This window comes from Falco rusticolus, chromosome 4, assembly GCF_015220075.1.
Source record: "Falco rusticolus isolate bFalRus1 chromosome 4, bFalRus1.pri, whole genome shotgun sequence".
In the NCBI taxonomy this organism is placed as follows: Eukaryota; Metazoa; Chordata; class Aves; order Falconiformes; family Falconidae; genus Falco; species Falco rusticolus.
Window position 1 is genome coordinate 26694659 of NC_051190.1, and position 18433 is coordinate 26713091.

The 18433-nt window shown below is 53.2% G+C and overlaps 1 protein-coding gene across 6 annotated transcripts in view; it reads right to left on the reverse strand.

Annotated features, from left to right (window-relative positions):
* Nucleotides 1–18433, reverse strand: part of LMF1 (lipase maturation factor 1) — a 218295-nt gene that overhangs the window by 7920 nt on the left and 191942 nt on the right. For 2 of the 6 annotated variants that reach the window (XM_037383667.1, XM_037383670.1), the window contains 2 exons: nucleotides 15536–15648; nucleotides 3993–4489 (listed from right to left, as the gene is read on the reverse strand). In XM_037383667.1, coding sequence (XP_037239564.1) covers nucleotides 4315–4489; nucleotides 15536–15648 — 288 coding nt within the window. In that variant the 3' untranslated portion in view covers nucleotides 3993–4314. Of the gene's footprint in view, nucleotides 1–3992; nucleotides 4490–7324; nucleotides 7511–15535; nucleotides 15649–18433 lie in introns of those variants that run through there. The other 4 variants (XR_005103683.1, XR_005103682.1, XM_037383669.1 and 1 more) reach the window with 3 other exon arrangements.

Genomic DNA, 18433 nt, shown 5'->3' on the forward strand with positions numbered 1-18433 from the left:
GAATTTACGGTGCGCTGACTTGGGAATGCCACAAAGTTTTACTTCCAGTGCATAGCTCAGGAAAAAAAAAAAACAAACCTCTCCAAGAAAACTTCTAGTCAACAGATAACACAATGTGGTTCCGATTTCCTCACCCCCTCGAAATAATTGTTTCTTTTCTTCTTTAAAATTTTGTCCCAGGGAAACTTTTCTAATTTAATCCCCTGCATGCACCTTCCTCACTGCCTTTGAATGTGTATTATCTTCCAACCAGTGCTCTGGAGCGCAGCGAGAATTTTTGATTTAAAAAAAAAAAAAAAGAGAAAAGAAAAAAAGCTTAACAAGCACAATGCACAGCAAACAGGAATGGAAATGCTGGTCTGGGTTCCATTATCCCTGACCCAGAGGTTGGAAACCAAAAGAAATTAATTAAATTGGGGAGCGGGGGGAGGCCCGCACTGTTTGCTGCCAGTGACCAGCCAACGAGCGATGCCTGGGGGATGTCTGTCACCCATCACCCATCACCCACGCAGGGGGGCACCCGCACCCCTGTGCACTTTCCGAAGTTGCCAGCTCTTGGCACCCATGGGGATGGCTGGGGCTGCCCACCCATGCCAGCTTGCTCACATTAGGGCCGAAGGACGGCCGGGGCTGGGGAGCAGACGGTGTGGCCGAGGGGCAGAGTCTCTTTGAACAGTGACTTAAAATCTCTGGGCTCAAAATCCCACAGCAGCGACCCCCGGCAGGGGGCTGCAGCCACGGTGCTGGGATCCTCATGGCTTTTTGCTGCAGCAAGCCCCTGACCGGGAGCGGGCTCAGCCCCGAGGAGGCAGGGATGGCACTGCCGGGCACGGGCTCTGCAGTGTGACCGTGGCTGTCCTGGGCACGGGGAAGGTGGAAAGTGCCTTTTCAGGGGAGGCTCCACAGTCCCATCAAGCCAGAGAGAACAGGGGCAGCGTGTGCTGCTTTCTGCCAACTCACCTGCCGAAAAATTCCTGCCCAAGGTCCCCCAAGGTGCGAGCCGGGGCCGTGGGAGCAGTCCAGCCTTGCCCTGCGCATCCCACCCCAGTGTGCAATTTCAGCTGTGGGAGAAGAAAAAACCCAAGACCCAATAAAATGCTTCAAATAACATCTGGCAGCACCTGAGCTCACACAGGCGGGAGATGCTCAGCACGAAGCTGTGCCCATCGCATGGAGACACCGACCCCCACCCGGGATCCGTGACGGACACAGCCCGGCCTCCATCGCCCCCAGCCCCACGGCAGGGCAGCCAAGCCAGGAAGGACGATAATGGGAGCGAGATGCGGGATCGCGGCGTTTGCCCTCATCCCTCCACGCGGTAATCGGAACAAAATGTTCTTCCATTGTTCGCAGAAGAGTGCTGGTTTCCAACTATGGCAAATATTTAGGAAAACACAATTGAGTCATAAATGTTATTTACAGTTTGGAGCGCCCTATACGTTGCTCCAAGCGCCACAATTAATCTATTCGTCTTGGTTCAGAAAGGATGGTAACATACAGGCCTTCCCCAGTCCCCGGCCAAGAGCAGTAACGTCTTGCAGAAGCGTAGCAGCTCCCTGCGATGGGCCCTGCACCTCTGCTGCCGTCACGGCTCTCCCGGGTGCCAAGTGCCAGCCGCCGCTCCTTGGCAAAGCTGGGCACCCCCGGGACCGCAGACCCCCCCAACTCCCAGGCACGAGGACCGCAGACCCCCCCAACTCCCAGGCACGAGGCCATATGAGGGTCCTCCCGCCCCCTCCAGCCATCCTGAGCCGGACCCATCAGAGATGGAGCAAAGCCACCGCAACCCAAGAGCAAACCCTGTGCAAACGTGCCCACCGATGCACCGGAGAAGGGGAGGGAGAGCGGTGCTCCTGCAGCCGCGGCAGCCCAGGCTCACCAGGATGGTGATCGGAGGTGACACCAGGCATCTTCTCAAACACAAATAAGTGCTGCAACACCCAGGACTCGCCTTATTTATTACCTGTCACCTCGGCCCCGTGGGAGCTGGCATGTCCCCGGCGAGTCACACCAGGGCAGGCACCGGGGGGACTGCACCCGGGGCTGGGCTGCCCTCCCAGGGCTGCTGCTGTTTTCCTTTCTTAACACTTTTAGAAAAAATAAAAAATGAGTGACACCCCCCATGGTTTTTCAAGAGCTGTTTGCTTTAATCCCTTTCTGGAAATACGCTCTCAGTCGTGCCTGCTCCGTACATGCCGTCAGAAAGGGGGAAGAAACATGGAAAATGGCTTTTCTGTGCCTGCATCCGTGCCCAAAGTTTCCCACTTTGGACCCATTTTTCTGTCAAAACCCCATTTGGCTGCTTTTGGCACATCTGGCGCGGGAGAGGATGGACAAGCCCCAGGGATGTGGCCACCACCTCTGCCTCCCGTGGTGTCCACTGGTCCCTGCCCGGCTGGTGGCCCCTGGGGGGGTGGCTGTGCCCCGAGCTCCCCCAGAGCCCAGCACACAGCAGTGCTTTGCCCCTGGCATGTGGCTTGGGCTCAGTTTGCTCTGGAAGGGTAAAAGCCTTCTTGTAAGCTTACTGGCCACTGGAATTCCTGCCCAGGGTGGCCACGGTGAATGTCAAGGCACAAACCCAGGGGGAAAAGCCTGGAAAGCCCTGTCCTGCCCCTCTCCCAGCCTCTCCTGCTGGGGTGTGCGGCCACACAGCTGGCGGCGCTGGACCGTGCCCATGGGATGCTCAGCTCCTCCCAACCACCGGCCGGTCGGACACCTCTGGCACCAACCTCTGCCAGCTCCAACAGGCAGATCCCGGCCCCAGGGCCACCAACCAAACGCAGCAGTTACAGAACCCCCAGGTTAAGCAAACAGGAAGGCGCAGCCCCGCGCGTCTGCGCTGCCGGGCCAGGGCCTGTTAAATCCAGCCCTGTGTAAACGCGGTGGGGCTGGCGGCAGACTTGGTGACTCCAGCTGCCTTCCCAGCCCGGGCGACCCAGGAGCACCAGCAGCGCTGGGACACGGCCGCACAGGGCTGCGCTTGTCCTCGGGGCTGAGTCACAGAGCCCACACGGCAGCTCCAGCGAGGAGCTATTTTGGGTTTCTCAGTAAACCTGTGGCTTTCTGCAGGCAAGCCTGGTACAACGGGGTTTTATGCGTTGCTTTGATCTTTTTTTTTTTTTTCCCTGCAAGAAGAAACGTGTGCAGCAGAACGTGCTAACAAGCAATCGATTATTATAAACTACCCGGCCTGCTGCTGGCTGCTTCACACACCGTCCACTTTCTTGCTCTCCCTTCACTCCCATCGCTGTCATTTGGGCTCACCGAGCCAAACCCATGTGGTGATTTTAAACACAGACCGAGATGAGGGGAGACTCCAAAGCAAACAGGAGGGACAGGGGATCCCAGGGTGAGGTCGCAGGGCGTTTTCCCCAGCCCAGGGATGAACAGTGGGAGAGCCGAACCATGCCTGGTGGGCAGGACACGTAGCTCAGCCCGGTCATGAGCCTGCAGTGAAAAGGTGGCGAGGAGACTCCTTCCCAGGGTGCCAGTGAGGGCGGCGCGGGGGCAGCTGTGTCGGGAGTAAAGCAGCTTTGACAGCTCAGGGCTGCCGGCACACATGGGGATGGGATGGGATGGGATGGGATGGGATGGGATGGGATGGGATGGGATGGGATGGGATGGGATGGGATGGGATGGGATGGGATGGGATGGGATGGGATGGGATGGGATGGGATGGGATGGGATGGGACGGGATGGGATGGGATGGACGGGACGGGATGGGATGGGACGGGACGGCACGGGGATGGGACGGGATGGGATGGGACATGGGATGGGACGGGATGGGGGAGCAGTGCCCTGTGCCAGGCCAGCATCACCTCCACAGAGCTGGCTGCAGGGCAGGACCCAGCTGCGCTGTCCGATGCCGGACCCCAGGGAACCTGCGAGCCTCAGGGGGCACAGGCCAAGGCAGGAGACCACCCCGAGACCTCCCTGCACACCTCTGCAGCCACCACACAATGCAATGGCTCAGGATAAGCAACACCAACAGCTACCCAAAACTAATCATGGTATTTGTTCACACTTGTTTTTCCTAAGTTCTAGAGCTGATGATTTCCGAACAGAGCAGTCTGGCAAAAGAAATCAATCATCAGGCATGGCTGCGGTGAGAAGGATGGACAGAAAGAAACAGAAAGATGAGAAAAACCAGATCACAAAAGCAAGTGGACAGGTTGGTTGGGAACCTTCTGTAAGATATGTGTAAACAAGGATATGGATGAAAAATACAGAGAGAGGCAAGACAGGCAGTTTGTAAGGGAGCTGACTGCTCTGCTTCCCCAGCTGGTCCCTCTTGACCTTGCTTGTCCTCCTCCATCAGTCCCGCATGGGGTACGGCCAGTTCCTGTCTTCATAAAACTTCTTCAGGCCCTGGAGGTTGACGGGGGGGAAGTAAGGGCCGATCCTCTTCCGAATCCACCACCTCCCCTCGCTGGCGTGCTTTCCGCCGGGTCGGCTGAATTTGTACTTGAAGTGTTCTGCTCGGATCCACCTGCAGAGGAACACAGCGCAGCCTGCTCAGCAGGGGCTGGCACCACAGCTGGGCGGCAGCGGGGGGAGTGTCAGACCCTATTTACGGTCCCCTCAGAGATGAGGTTTGAGCCTTTCCATAGCTGGATGGAGAAGTCAGCTGGAGGGTGCTCAGCCTGGCTGGCTCCTGCATCCTGACGCTCCCTCCATCCTTGGGATGCCCACAGCCAGCAGCAGGGGTGCGGCCGTCCCTGCTGGAGCGAGGCAGCAGGGAGCTCCTGGGCTCCTCCTGATGCAATTTAGGAATGATGCAGAGGAGCTTTAACACCCCCTCGCCCTCTGCACTCCCCACCGCCGCCGCATGCTCCACACACCTCTCAGCAACCAAGTTTGAAAGAATAATAATAAAACCAAGAAAATTTTTTTTTTTTCCTTTTCTGAGAGCAACTAAGGAGTATTTCTGCCCAGGACATTTTTAGGTATAGAGCCTGACTCCCAACCCAGCTCCCCCAGCATCCCTCTGCCCCAGGCAGCGGCTGCTCCTTCTGCTCCACAGCTTATTAGTGGAGCTACGAGCGCATCTGTTTTCTGGCCGCCCTGGGAGTTGACAGAAAAGGAGATTTTAAAACAGTGAAGAAAGAAGCATTCATCAGTGTCGCAAAACACATTCGGAGGCTAACCATGCCGCTTGGTTCGGGAGGTTTGGTCCCGCTTGATGTAGGGCATGCTGACAAGAGAGGGAGTAACACCCCGGTCCTCCAGCGTTGTGGTCCCTGTTTGCAGAGTGCATCGCCGCATTTGCTGGATAAGTTCATAAAATAACCCACAATATAAAAATGTCAAAGTCGTGTCAATGCTCATTTAAACCTGCTTTGCTTCACTACTAAAATACAAACCCTGCTACTGAGCAGGGCACCACGCTCCTGCAGCTGCTTGCTCCTGGGGCTGCACCTTGGGCAGCCGTAAAGTTCCTTCCTACTGCTAAAATAATTAGGGACGACTCCTATATATTTGCCATTAACGCCCACCTTTGTAATGCGGTGCTCTGATAGGAAGCAGGGGAGATGGAGACGACAGATAAAACTGCACCCAATTAAGAGGTCTGCTGCAATCACATCTCGACATCTCCACTTAAATCTTGCTGGGTACCCAGATGAGCGATACAGAAACGCATCTCCTAACAAAACGCATTAACATGGAACTGTTCATCACGCCCATTGCTTGCTGCTGACTCGCAGCAATGGGCACTACATCTGTTTTCTGATGGCCTCCTGGCTGGCATGAAAACAGCAAAAATATCACCATGCTTCCCCCTCTGCTGAGGATGACGGGGGGATCCAAGGAAGCCCAGACTAAAGCATTTGGAGCTGCGCTGGAAGCCCAGACTAAAGCATCTGGAGCTGCGCTGGGACAGCTCTAATTTAAACAAGGGGTAAGGGCTGGGTGCCAAGGGAAGCGTAGGGAAGGAGGTGCCCCCCGATGCTGTACCCTCTGCGGCAGAGCCCCCAGACGCTGACGAGGGGCTGCAGGGAGGCAGGACACCAGCCCTCAAATATGGGAAGGTAAATGGGAGAAGGAGGGGGCAACGGCACAGCCCTGGCTGGGGGCTCAGGGGGCACAACCCTGCATCTCATCACCATACATGCCGCCCTGCAGCTGCTGGCTTCGTGGCAGCCAGGGCCATTTCTACACCCTCTCTCCCTCCTCTGTTCTGAGGCTGGTAAAAGTCAAATGGGGGCTGAAGTGTTACTCCCAGAGTGTTTACTTCGCAGGAGCACAAAATTTCCTGTTAATAATTAGAGCATTACTGAACAGCAACGTTCCCGCGGGTCCAGGTAGCCTGCAGGCTCCTGTCTGGGATGGTTAGAGATTTCCAAGCTATGCTGCTTGATTGCTTTCCTGAAGTCAAAATACATATCTACTTCCCAAAAAAGTTTCAGTGGCTGATTGTATGTCCATCCCTCTCCTGCCTGAAGCCTTCCCCCGCCTGCCGCATCGGGGCTCTTGGGTTTTTTTCTTCACTAAGCGACTGCAGAGCATACGGTGAGCTGGGACCCGTCCCCATGTGCTCCCAGCACATGGGGGTAGCAGGGTCCCCAATGCTGAAGGAGCTGTCTGCAAACCCCACCTGGAAAAGTTCCCGTTTTCTAGACGGGGATGCGGAGTGCAGAGAGCAGCCCCTGGGGCAGACCTAGGAGACCTCGGGAGATGCCAGGTCTCTGCTCAGACACCCAAGTGTCTTCTCCCAAACCTCCAGGACTGTCCTGCAACCTCTCTGGAATGAAAATTTCCTTGTCCCTTTCGAATGGGCTTGCCTGTCCAGATTAAATAATATCTATCATCTGATTTGGCATGATTTTTCCCATATGTTCTCTGTCTATTAAAATGTTTGCTATCAAAGGGATCGGCATGTAAAACTAGAACCGTGTGAGCATTAAAGCAACCACATGCCATTGAAGATGCATTTTTGTGGCATAGTTTGCCTTTCTATCTGACTGTGTTTCAGGCTTTCCTGTTCAGAGCCTCAATCAATCTGAAGAGTCCCCCTGCAGCCCCCCGACCTCTAAATTCAGCCACCCTCTTGTCCCAGCCACAGTCACTCTGCTTCCCCCAGCCTGCTCCACCTGAGCCCTGAGCTGGAGTGTTGGGACGCATGGTCCACGTCAGGATGCCAAGATCCACAGAGGAGGAACCTGCACAGCTCCATGGACTGTGGAGCTTGTATACTCTGTGGAGCTGAGCTCTTCCAGGAGCTGAACACTCACCCAGTGATGAGCTATAAAGCTCCGGCACACCACAGCCCACGGCTCTTCGCTGTCCTGCACGGCCAGCGCTTCTCTGGGATGGAAAACTTGCAGGTTTCCATTCTGGTAAATGGAGGCACCAACGAGCCCTCACAGGGCTGTAGCAGCCAAAGTGCTGCAGGATGGGGAAACTGCAGCGGGAATCCCTCTGAGCATCAGAATGCCTCTGAGCATCAGAATACCACAGCAGCATCCAGATCCTGCGCTATCCGTCCTCTCCATCCTTCCCGGCCTAGGGGCTGTGGGAGAAAAGCGGAAAACCTGGAACCCATGGCAAGCTTTCCTTGCAAGGCTTATGTATGTAAAAGCTGCAGTTTAATACTCACCGGAGCCCCTCATTTCAGGGCTCATAGAGTTTACAAGCTACCCCAGTATTTATAATCTACCTGGGTGCCTCAGTCCTGAAGTTACAGGATTTGTAAACTCCTCCAGCGCTGCCTCGCTGGACCCGCTCCCTCCTCTCGGGATTCAGGGAACGAACAACCCAGAGTCCATCATTTCAGGGCTCACAGAGTTTACAAGCATCACTTGAAGCCCTGGACAGCTTGTAACTCAGGCGAGACATGCACATATATGGTCGCCTGCAGACCAAGAAACCTGCAGGCTACAGACCATCCCATCAGCAACTGCTTGTGTTTTCTGCAACACAAAGACCTTCCCACACAAAGACCTTCTGGCTGGTGGAAGGGATCCACAGGTCTCCGAGCCCTCTCTGAGGCAGGAGACTGCTAGCATGTGTGAACCTTGTTTGCTGCTCTGGAGAAACGGGAGCATCTACAAGAAGGTCACGAAGAAGCGCTCTGACTTCATCTACATTCAAAGGAGTCTGCTGCCACAGGTGCTCGCCCACACTCAGAGAAGGATGAACAAGACTTGTGTTTCAGAGCAGACAGACAGAAAGGTCAGGAAGGACAATCCTGGCTGAAGACAGTTTCCCAGGATTTTCGGAGCGAATGCAAGCCAGCAGCTCCTCCTGGCTCCCTGGGAAGCACCGGGCACCAGCTACCACAGCTGGGCAGGGAATCGGCTCTGGAGGAGCATCAGCCTGAACCAGCTGAGCCCAGGTGAGGTCCCTTAGGAGACACACGAGGGCAAAATAATCACTTGAGAAGCCAGAAACAAGTTATGGTCAGATAAAGCAAGTCAGACATTTCTCCTCTAGATGGAAAACCCTCTCCACGATGACAACAACAGGGACATTGGGACAAGGGACAGCGGTACTCGGGAGGTGCTGGCAGAGCGATGGCGCTGATCCTGGTGTGGATGGCTGGATGAGGGAGGACCACCGAGCCACCCAGAAGGACCCATGGCCCTGCATGGGGTGCTGGGACCTGCCTGCTACCACCGTTTTGGGCAAACACTGCTCTCCATCACCACCCAGATCGGGCAGGGCTACAGCCCTGGGGAGGGCAGAAAGGCTAAAAATAATAAGCATTATTTTTTAGATCAATATATTCATCCCACCAGATGCCCGGTAGCAGCTGCGCTGTAGCACTTTTAAGATTCGATCATATATCAGCCTATTATGACATCTTCCAACTGTACGTGTTAAAAATTAGCAGCAATATTGGAGTTGTTGGGATGGAGGGCTAAATCTCCCAGACAGCTGTAATTAGTTCCAGAGGGTGCAGCTGTCTCCCTGCAACAGCTGAGGGGTTCGAGGGAAAAAACCAGAGCTGGTGGTTTCTGTTAGAATTAATGGCCTGACAGGGCAAGGCGGGGTGCGAAAGGGAAGAAAGAAACCAAAACACGGGGCGTCTTTTCGATTTGGTGGGGGTTTTCTTGTTGGTTTTCTTTTTTTTTTATCTGGAGGTTCCCCACTCCAGCTAACTCCTAACACAGTAAATCAGCGAGCAAGTGTCAGTGGAAAGTACAAATTCATTACAGTAACAGAGCCTCCATCATCGGCTTTCTTGCTTATTCTAGCCCTGTTAGTGGGAGGGATCATAAATTCATCTTGGCCCAAGTTTGCAGAATAAGGGCAGTTTTATGGGTTGTTTTTCAGCGCCGCTGACTGCTCCTTCTTCAAGGCTCCTGCAAGACCTGGCCCTGCAGAGCCAGAGCATCCCACGGGCAGTTTATCCCCCAAACTCTCTTGGGAGATGGCGAAGTGGGGGTTTTGCCCCACCGACGGGTTAGAAAGAGGGGCTCAGAGGCTGTGTCTGTACCAGGGGCAGAGAAAACCTTGGGGGAAGGCAACCCGGCTCTCCCGGGGCTCGCAGCACTGCCCGGGATTCCCTGCGGCACCCACAGACCCCGCAACTGGGCTCAGTTCAGCGTCTCGCAGGCGTGATGGGCATGCGGCCGATGTTCCCGACGGAGCCCAGGCAGGAGCTGCCCTGGCCAAGGCAGACGGCTCCTAGGGCCACAGGGAAGCTGCCCCACGGCTGCATCTGCCACCGCCGCGAGAGGCGGCTGGGAGCCCCATCCCCCACCCGGGGGGGGGTATCCCGACGCCATGAGATGAGTTCTGCCCTCCCCAGCAGCGCTGAGATACCGAGGTTGTTTTTACCAAAAGAAAATCCCTTAAACTTCAATTCAGGAGAGTGGAATAATTTTGTTCTGATAATAGTAGATGTTGTAATGTTGATGATAAAGATTTTCTTTGAGATTCGAGTACATAGGGAAAGAAGAAACGAACTGCAGTAAAACATTTCGCCGTGGCGAAACCTGGTGAGAAAGCCAAAAGAATGTGTTTATACTTCTTCACCTCTGAGGATCTGGTCACCTCCCGGGACAGTTTCACTGCTGGCAAAGCCGCTTTTCCATGGGGAAACCACACAAAACATTTCACTTCTCCGCACAGAAGCCACCAGCACCCGTGGGAGAGGATTGGCTCTGGGGACAGCAGAGTCACATCGCTCCCTTACCGCATCCCGTCATGTGGACCACGCAGGTCCTTGGAGGGAGACTTGCGTGTCAGCACAGAAACACCGTGGGATGAGAGGAGGCATGTGGGATTCAACAAAACCCTGAAGGTTTTGTTCAACAAAACAAAACAAACCCTGAAGGACTCGTGTCCCTGCAGAGCATCCCATGCCCATGAGCAGCACCCCTGTCTCCTCTGAAGGCATTTTGGGAGGGACCTTGCACCACAGAACTGCCATTTCCACCCACATCTCAGTGATGCCCGTATCTTCCAATAACGCCGTACTCCCTTCCTGCTCCCAGCACTGCTTCCAATAGCTACAGAATTACCTTGACCCCTTCTGGGGGGGTCCGAGGGAGCAGCCCCCAAAGTGGCTTCTACACCGTGCAAAGCTCCGCAGCCACCTCCTGCCGGGCTCCGTGGTGACTCCCACAGCCTGAAAACCCAGTCCACCGTGCCCCCAGGTATAGCGCCCCGCAGCCGTGACACAAATGGGAAATAAATGGGCAATCAAATTAAAAAAAAAAAAAAAAAGAATACGAAACGTTATATTCTTCTTGCATTCCTGCAGCCAGGTAGCATCAAATGGGAAGCGCTGCCTCCATAAATAACGCCACCGCTACAAATCCAGGTCCTCGGATACATGTTGGGGCTTTTTCAATGAAGTGCTACTATAATTGCAATAAAAGTCCTTAAGTGAACATGATTTAATATCAGAGACACCAAACACTTCAGGTCAAAAATAAAAACCTGATTTTTTTTTTCCTCCTGTAGGCAAAATCTGATTTTTGTTTTCTTTTATTGTTGCAGTCTGTTTCCATGACGGCGTGTTAAACACTTATTAATTTCTCAGCCAAAGCCCTACCGTTCAGATTTATGACGGCTGGTGTTTTATGAACTATCCGCTGCACAATAATATTTTGTAAATCCACATTCCACAAACATCACTGTGCTTGAAGTAAAGCTTCACACTCAGCTAGGCTGGGCGCTCAACAATACCCTCATTTTTAATCAGTCACCTGTTTCTCATTTTAAGTTTATCACACTTGAAAAAATACTATAATTTCTAGAGTTGTAAAGAAACCTACAAACTTTGGTCTCAGAAATTTCATTTCGAAGGCATTAACTCATTTTGAAAGTCCCTTGGCTATTTAAGGTGTAGAGTTTCCATTAACAGAATAAACTCCGTGGAGTATGGAGCGTAATGTTCTTATGGAAAACAGTCCCTTCCCCTAATTATTTAGTCTAGCAGGGAATGAAAATAATTAAGTCTCAAAATTCCCTTTAGAATGCAGAGGGGGGCGGAATATGGTAGGAAAATTAGCTTTTTTTCCACCCAGCTACTGAAGGGAGCCGAGCCGCGGGGGGCACAAGCCTCAGCTGGAAGGTGGGAGCGAAGGATCCTTCAGGTTTGCAGCAGCCGCAAATGGGCTCCGGCTCATGGGAGAGGGCACAGGGATGCCCCACGGAAACCATCGGAGCCACAGCCCCCCTGAACTATCTTTTCTTGCCAGGCGCTACCGCTAAGGCTCAAATTTAAGTCTATTGTTCACAATTAAAACAAAATTATAACAAAAAGGCGCTGGCTGGCTGTAAGCGGCTGTCAGCGCTGAGGTTGCCCACATCCAGCACTCTGTGGAAGATTGCTAAGGAGTCTGGATTAAAAAAATAGGTATCCTGCTAATGGCCTCTTATACTTCTTACACCCAGATCGGAGGGTACAGCTTGATCCTCGGGTTCTGGCCACGGTTCTCCCGTGGGAGCGTGCCTGGGGCTGTGCCGTGGGTGCAGGGGGCTCGCCAGCCCCGCTGGGAGCTTCAGTGTGCGACAAGGGGACACTTAAAATTAAACAAAGAAATGGTGGGTTTGAAATATAAAGGAAAAAACCCCAAACCCGAGCAAGCGAGCCCGCCGGAGCAGAACTAACGTTGGGTGAAAAGCAGCTCATGGAGCTGCTGTGCCCACGCCAGCCACAAAAGCCATGAGTGTAAACCCAGCAGAATGGGGACAGGGCACAGCAACTGGAAAACAAATTAAAAAAAAAAGGCAAACGGTCACTTCAGCCTCCTTATGCAGGCGAAGCTCTAACAGCAAAGAATAACCGAAGAGATGTAAATAGCCAGAGGAAGCGGTGACTGGCGCGAGAGCCCAGCACAGGGTCTGACCCAGACCCAGCACCCCAGCGTGGGCGCCCAGCACCCCCCTTCACACCTGGGTAAAAGCCCGGGTGGTGCCAATGTCCCCAGGTGTTTGCATTTGGCTCGCCAAAACCCAAAACGTGACCCGCAACCTGGGATCCAGAGTGAAACGGGGTGTTGGATTTTGGTCTGAGCCAAAACGAGCATTTGTAAATTGTTATTTTTACTTTACGCCACCCAAAAATAAACTAGACCCATGAAAAACTTTTAAAGCAAAGCTAATGCCAGAGCAAAGGCAGCTGACACATAAAACCAGTGCTGGATCCTGATCTTTTCCTACTATAAACTAGCTGCTAAAGAGTGAAAACAGAGTCTGTGCTTTGGTTTAACCACGGTAACGCATGAATCAAGACCCTGTTCAACAAAATCTATAGCACCGTGTGTTCAACACAGCATCCACACTGCTGTGTAATTACTTATTGGACCTGCTTGTGTTCCTCTGTACGCTCTGCAGTCGTTATCCTATAAAAACTAACAAAGATGAAGATTTGCTTTTGGTTTTGCTTTAAATTCCTGAACATTTCACTTCCTCACCTGTTACAGAATACAGTAAAAAAACCTATTCACCACCTGGAGCAATGTAGCATTATCCCAGCCACATCCCACTTCATTATTTTCATTTTAAAATGAGTTCCTATGTTCAACCACATTAATTTTTTTTAACACCACTGATGCCAGAAAGCAGAGAAGAGATGCAGCCCGTCTACGGCAAAGTCTGGGAAGGCAAGACGTGATACACATTTGCTTGAGTTTTAATTTGTCAGGATGTCTTGTTTTCAGCCTCCGTCCCGGTGAGCACCAGGAGCAACGTTTATGGCACTGGGGGACACGTGGTAATAAACAGCTCTGGGATTATCAAATGCTTCTGTCGCTTTGTGAATTGCGAGAGCCGTTTATTGCCAGCAGCCACCAGATGGTCATGGCTTCTGGCTGCTGGCACCAGGGGACACCTAATTCAAACTGGTGACTCGGTGTCTAAAGGTCCCAGGTTCTGCTAAAACCCCTGGGGTCAGCCAGCACTCAGGACTGACTTTTTTTCTTCTTCTTTTTTTTTTTTTTTTTAAATCATAAAAAAGCAATGCAAAGGAACGCCCTGCAGTGAACTTCACTCAGTGAATTTATGGCGCTGAACCTTGGGGACACGAGGGAAGTTTGGTGAGATGCAGATGATAAATGCACCCGAGACAGAGCCAGCGTGATCCGGGTTCTCCGGCTGCTTGGCCAGCTCAGCGCTGCCAATGCTGCCCCAACCCCAGCTCCATGATGGGCTCCCGAAGGATCCAGCTCCCACCGGATCCCAGTAGGTAAGCCCTCTCACTGGGCTGAATTTCTGCCCGTTGTGAGCTCTGGTGTCCGTTAGCACCCTAACAAGGTGCCCGCTGCCTTCGCCACATGCAAGGCTGCGCAGGCGCTGTGCCCCTTCCCTGGCTGTCAGAAATGGGCCACGGCCATGGAGGCTGCGCAGCCCCCAGCGAGGAGGTGGCAGGGAGCGGCAGGGCGGTGCAGTTCGCTGCCACAAGCTGCAGACCCCGCTTCAGCTGATAGATGCACGTGCATTCAAATGAAGGTCCATGAAAACGAAGAGAAACACGCAGCCAGAACACAACCCGGAGCAAAGAGGTTTCACGTGCTCCTCAACACCACTGAGGGCAGTGATGGTGCAGCACCAGCACCCTGCTCCCCCCATGGAAAGCCAAACCCAGCACGGCCAAGCAGAGCTAAACCCCCACCCCCCTTACACATTCTTAAAGCTGGATCCATCCGTGGCAAGGGCTGTGCTGCTCTAGCCCAGCATGCCTTTTGTAGCAATAATTAACCGAGGTGCCCAAGAGCCCCGCTGGACTGCAGCCAAGGTGTCATTACTTGTGCGTAACAGACCCACTGCCCGTGTAACCCAACAAACGGCGACACCACCCCACAACGTGCCCTGAGCCATAACCCACCGCTGACGGGAGCTCCGCTGAGGCTGCTCTCACTGGGCCGTGGGCAGGATCCTGCCCTGCACACCCAGAGCGCCTGCCGGCTCGCCCTGCGGTGTCGCACCCGCGGGAGAACGGGTTCTCCAATGAGAAGATGTGTAAAAACCCCACAATAACTGTTCTTACAGCAGTCTTGGCTCCTGCACCTGGGGGGAGTATGTTTCCATCAGCCTGTACCAATGCTCTGACAAGGTGCTGTGCACCATGACAGGGCTGGATGCCAGGGAACCCCAGGAATGTTATTTTTTAGAAATACTCCAATGTGATGGTGGGCAGCTCACTTAACAGTTGTGTTCCAAGCTTTGGAGTTTTTGCAGACTACATACAGACATACATTCAGCTCAGAGTCTAAACCGTCATGGGTTTATCCATCTATAGCATCCTGGGATGTGTAAATCACCTCAGAGGAAGCAGTTTGGTAAAATGTGGAAGTTCTTAGTGTCTAGGTGGAAAAGGAGTCTCTCAGAGGGTTTGGGGGACGCACTGTGCTGAAGCCCACAAGCAGCAGCAGGGTGCAGGAGGAAGCTCGTTTCACACAGTACTGTCAGCCTTCCTCCTCCTTTGCAGTGCATCCTAAGAGCCTCGAATGGAAAATATTAGCAAGAGCATAGTATTACTCAAGTTGATCCAAAATTCCCTTAAAATGTTTTCTCAGCTAAAAATAACTTCATCAACAAAACAGACACTTTTGTGAAAAATTTCCTTTTGTATAAAAACCTTGGGGTTTTCATCTGTGCCTTTCACTTGCTGATGTTTGCTTTGTCTTTTCACTGAAAACACAGACACTTCCAAGACAAGTGTTCACAAAAACAGTCATTTCTGCGGGGCCAGTTTGTCTTTGAAATGCCTCAGTAGGGCGATAGAAGCAGCGCTTTCGATCTGAGCTCACAAAGCGATCACGACAAAAAAAATCTAAAGCTGATGGGCAGGAAACCACTTGAGCAGCCTGGATTGCTGTCCAAGAGGAGCAGCGCTGAGCCCTTTGCAGACCTGCCCGGGGACAGGCTCAGCCCAAGGGTCCTCGTGTCCCCCCCCAGAAAGGCACTGAGGTTCTGGGAGCACCAGCTCTTCCTGGTGCCCGCCCTCCTGTACCCCGGACTGCCTGGGCACCACCCCCACCCCACCCCAATCCATCAAGAGAAACCAGGTGTGGGCATCCAGGGTAGGACCAAGACGGAGCCCAGGTACTTCCAGCTCTCGGCAAAACCCAAGGCTTACCGTGGGGGTGCTCTGCCCGCGAACGGGTTCGTTGCCATCAAGGACAAGGTCTCCTCTTCCTGGGCCAGCAGCTTCCCAGCCAAGTGGATTATCCATTCATTCTGCTCATAGGTCTTGGGGAAGGAATAAAATATAAAAGCGTTAGGCGCTGTTAGGCTTGCCATGTAGTGTGATTAGCATTAAAGACTTCTGTGTGGTCTCTGGGGAGAGATTACAACTGATTTGGGTAGCAGCAATGAATTGCCTGGTGTTGCAGGGAACGGATCCTGTGGGATCCAACACCTTGAGGTCCACACCGAGACCCTCTGGCATCTGTGGGGTGCAGGGAGAGCTTCACTGAGCTCGTCTCATCTGGAAATCATTCCTGAGGGCACAGCCACAACTGAGGGTGTGCAAGTCACAAAGGTCTAATGAGTTTGTTAGCTGAGCTGGGACGGCTACGCACACGCTCCCAGCCCGCCCCAACTGCAAAGTAGCATCCTCCATCTCAAGCATCCCCTAAGGAATTCACATTACAGCGAGGGGGCGGGGGGGGGCTGGTGGTGAAGCAAAAAGCGTGTCCACAGCCAGCAGCCACAGCTCAGCTGATGATCAGAGACTAGCTGACAGTCAGGGATGCATCTCCACCTGCACCACCCTGCCATGACAGAGACCTCTGCTCCATGTGAGGTGCCTGAGGGGGTGTTTCTGCCAGCCCTGCATCCCCGCTGACCCACAGCACCGCTTTATCCCAGTGCCAGGGAGAAGCCTACAGCTGCTGCTACCAGGAAAGCATAGTGCATCGCTGGTCCAGGAGATGGTCTGGGTCCAGTGGTACTCCCACCACGAGCTGTGGCTCCTCCTATACCTTGGATCACAAATCTCTTTTTGGCTTCACGCATCTCTAACATAGTTGGAGTGTTCTTACCAATTCTGCACCCCAAATCCTTGATTTAAATGATTTCTTTCAGCAGCAAGCTCCACAGAGGAACAGTAATGGCATGTTTTGAAATGACAATCCATCCATCATTTTAAAATAGGTTGCTTTCCCCTGTTGTGTTATCCAAGAGAAAACAGGAGAAAGTGACTTCTCTGTTCCTGATTTCTCTCTCCTCTTTATTTCCTTTCATCTCATCTGTCCTCTCCACATCCCGTGCCTATGCCATCCCCTTAATGGTGCAGCCACTGAAAGGGAGCAGGGAGCAGCCCAAGCTGCGGGGGCAGAACTTGCCTCTGCATTTACCTCCCTCCAGGAATCCATGCATCTCATGCTGGTCACAGGGATTCTTGCTGAGGCTCCATAAAAAGCATTTCCCCTTCTGGTGACTTTCTGTGCTTTATACTTCCATTAAGACTGCCCCCCTGCCCCCCGCCTCCTTTTTTAATGTGTACCTAAATGGATTTTTTAATGCAAGCAGTAGGGGACACTGTGGGAAAGCGAAACCCGGCAGCTGTACCTGCAGGACTGTGACTAATGCAGAACATCAAGGCGAAGTTACTCTGCAAAACTTTTCTAATGGTAAAGTTTGTTATTTCCGTTGCTAAGGGAAACAGAGGAGAGAAACGAGATGGAAAACACCAAATGCTGGTGGAAAGGCTCATCAAGCGGCAGCTCTACCTCACAGGGTTTCTGACCCGTGCTCATCACAATTTAGAGGAAAACCACAGATATTGAAGCCAACAACTTTTTAGAAAAGATTATTCTCCCCATACACCTGCTTCGGTCCTGCCTCACCGCACGGCTTGTTCCAGCTGCTGCCCCTGCTGCACCACCAGCATGGATGGGTGGTGGGGCAGGGGTGTTCACAGTCACAGAAACACGTTTCCCACCATGGCCCCGTGCCATGCTCTGCCCACCCCAAAGCCCTGTTTAACCTCCAGCACACCCCTTGCTCCATCAACACCCTGTGCCACCCCGTCCCATCTCCCGGTCCCCTTCCCGGCGTGGAGGAGGTGGTGGCGGCTGTCAGGGAGGGCCAGGGCACCTCAGCCCATGCAGGACCGAGGCCACTGTGGCCCCAACGCAGCGCTCTGGGAGGGGAGACGCGGTGAGTCCTGGAGCCAGGAGCTTGGCATCACATGAGATGTTAAACACAAACCTTGCAAATCTCTCAATAACCCTGCCAGGGCTGGCAGGGCCACAGAAAAAGCCGGCAGCATCCTTGCCAAGGGCCCAAGCGTGTCGTCACAGGATGACTCACGCCAAGACTCCCAGCCGCGCTGAGTGGCTCCCTGCCCCTTGACGGCTCAGCGATGCCCCAGGTGCCTGGCTCTGGGAGGGTGGGTGCCACATGGGGACCCGCAGCCTGGGGGATCCTTGGTTGTGAGTGAGGATCTCCCGAGAGATGTGACAGCCATTGCAAGTGATCAGATATTATGAGTCAGATCTTCAGCATGCTGTGCCTCCCCGGGCATCCTTTTTAAAGTGCTCCGTATGGTTGTAAGTGCTGTTTCCAGGAGGGCCTGGGAGGGGTGAGTGTTCGTGTCTGCAAGTTGGGGAGAAGCAGGAGAAGAACAGAAAGAGGAATCACCAGACTCCTAGAGCCAAACCTTTATGGAGGACCCCAAATCTTCAAAGTCTGATTCAAAACCGTGAGGCTCTGTAATGGTGGAATCAGCTCCCAGGCTCACATGGTCTCCAAATTGTTAATTAGCAGCTCCATGCGCACGAGAGTTTGACTTCTGGTTTGTAAAGTGTTTTTCTTGTAAAATTTACAACATGTCTGGCCCCAGCAAAGTCTGCGGTGAGAAATTTCCACCCGGTGCAGCCCCCCACACTCCCCCCAGCACGGAGGCTTAGATATCGTGCAGCGCCGATGCTTGGAGCATGCAGGAGCTGAGCCACACTAACGACCGCGCTGTTTAACTCATTACTCTGTAAAGTGATACGGTGGCAAAGGGAGGAAAGAAAGAGTCCAG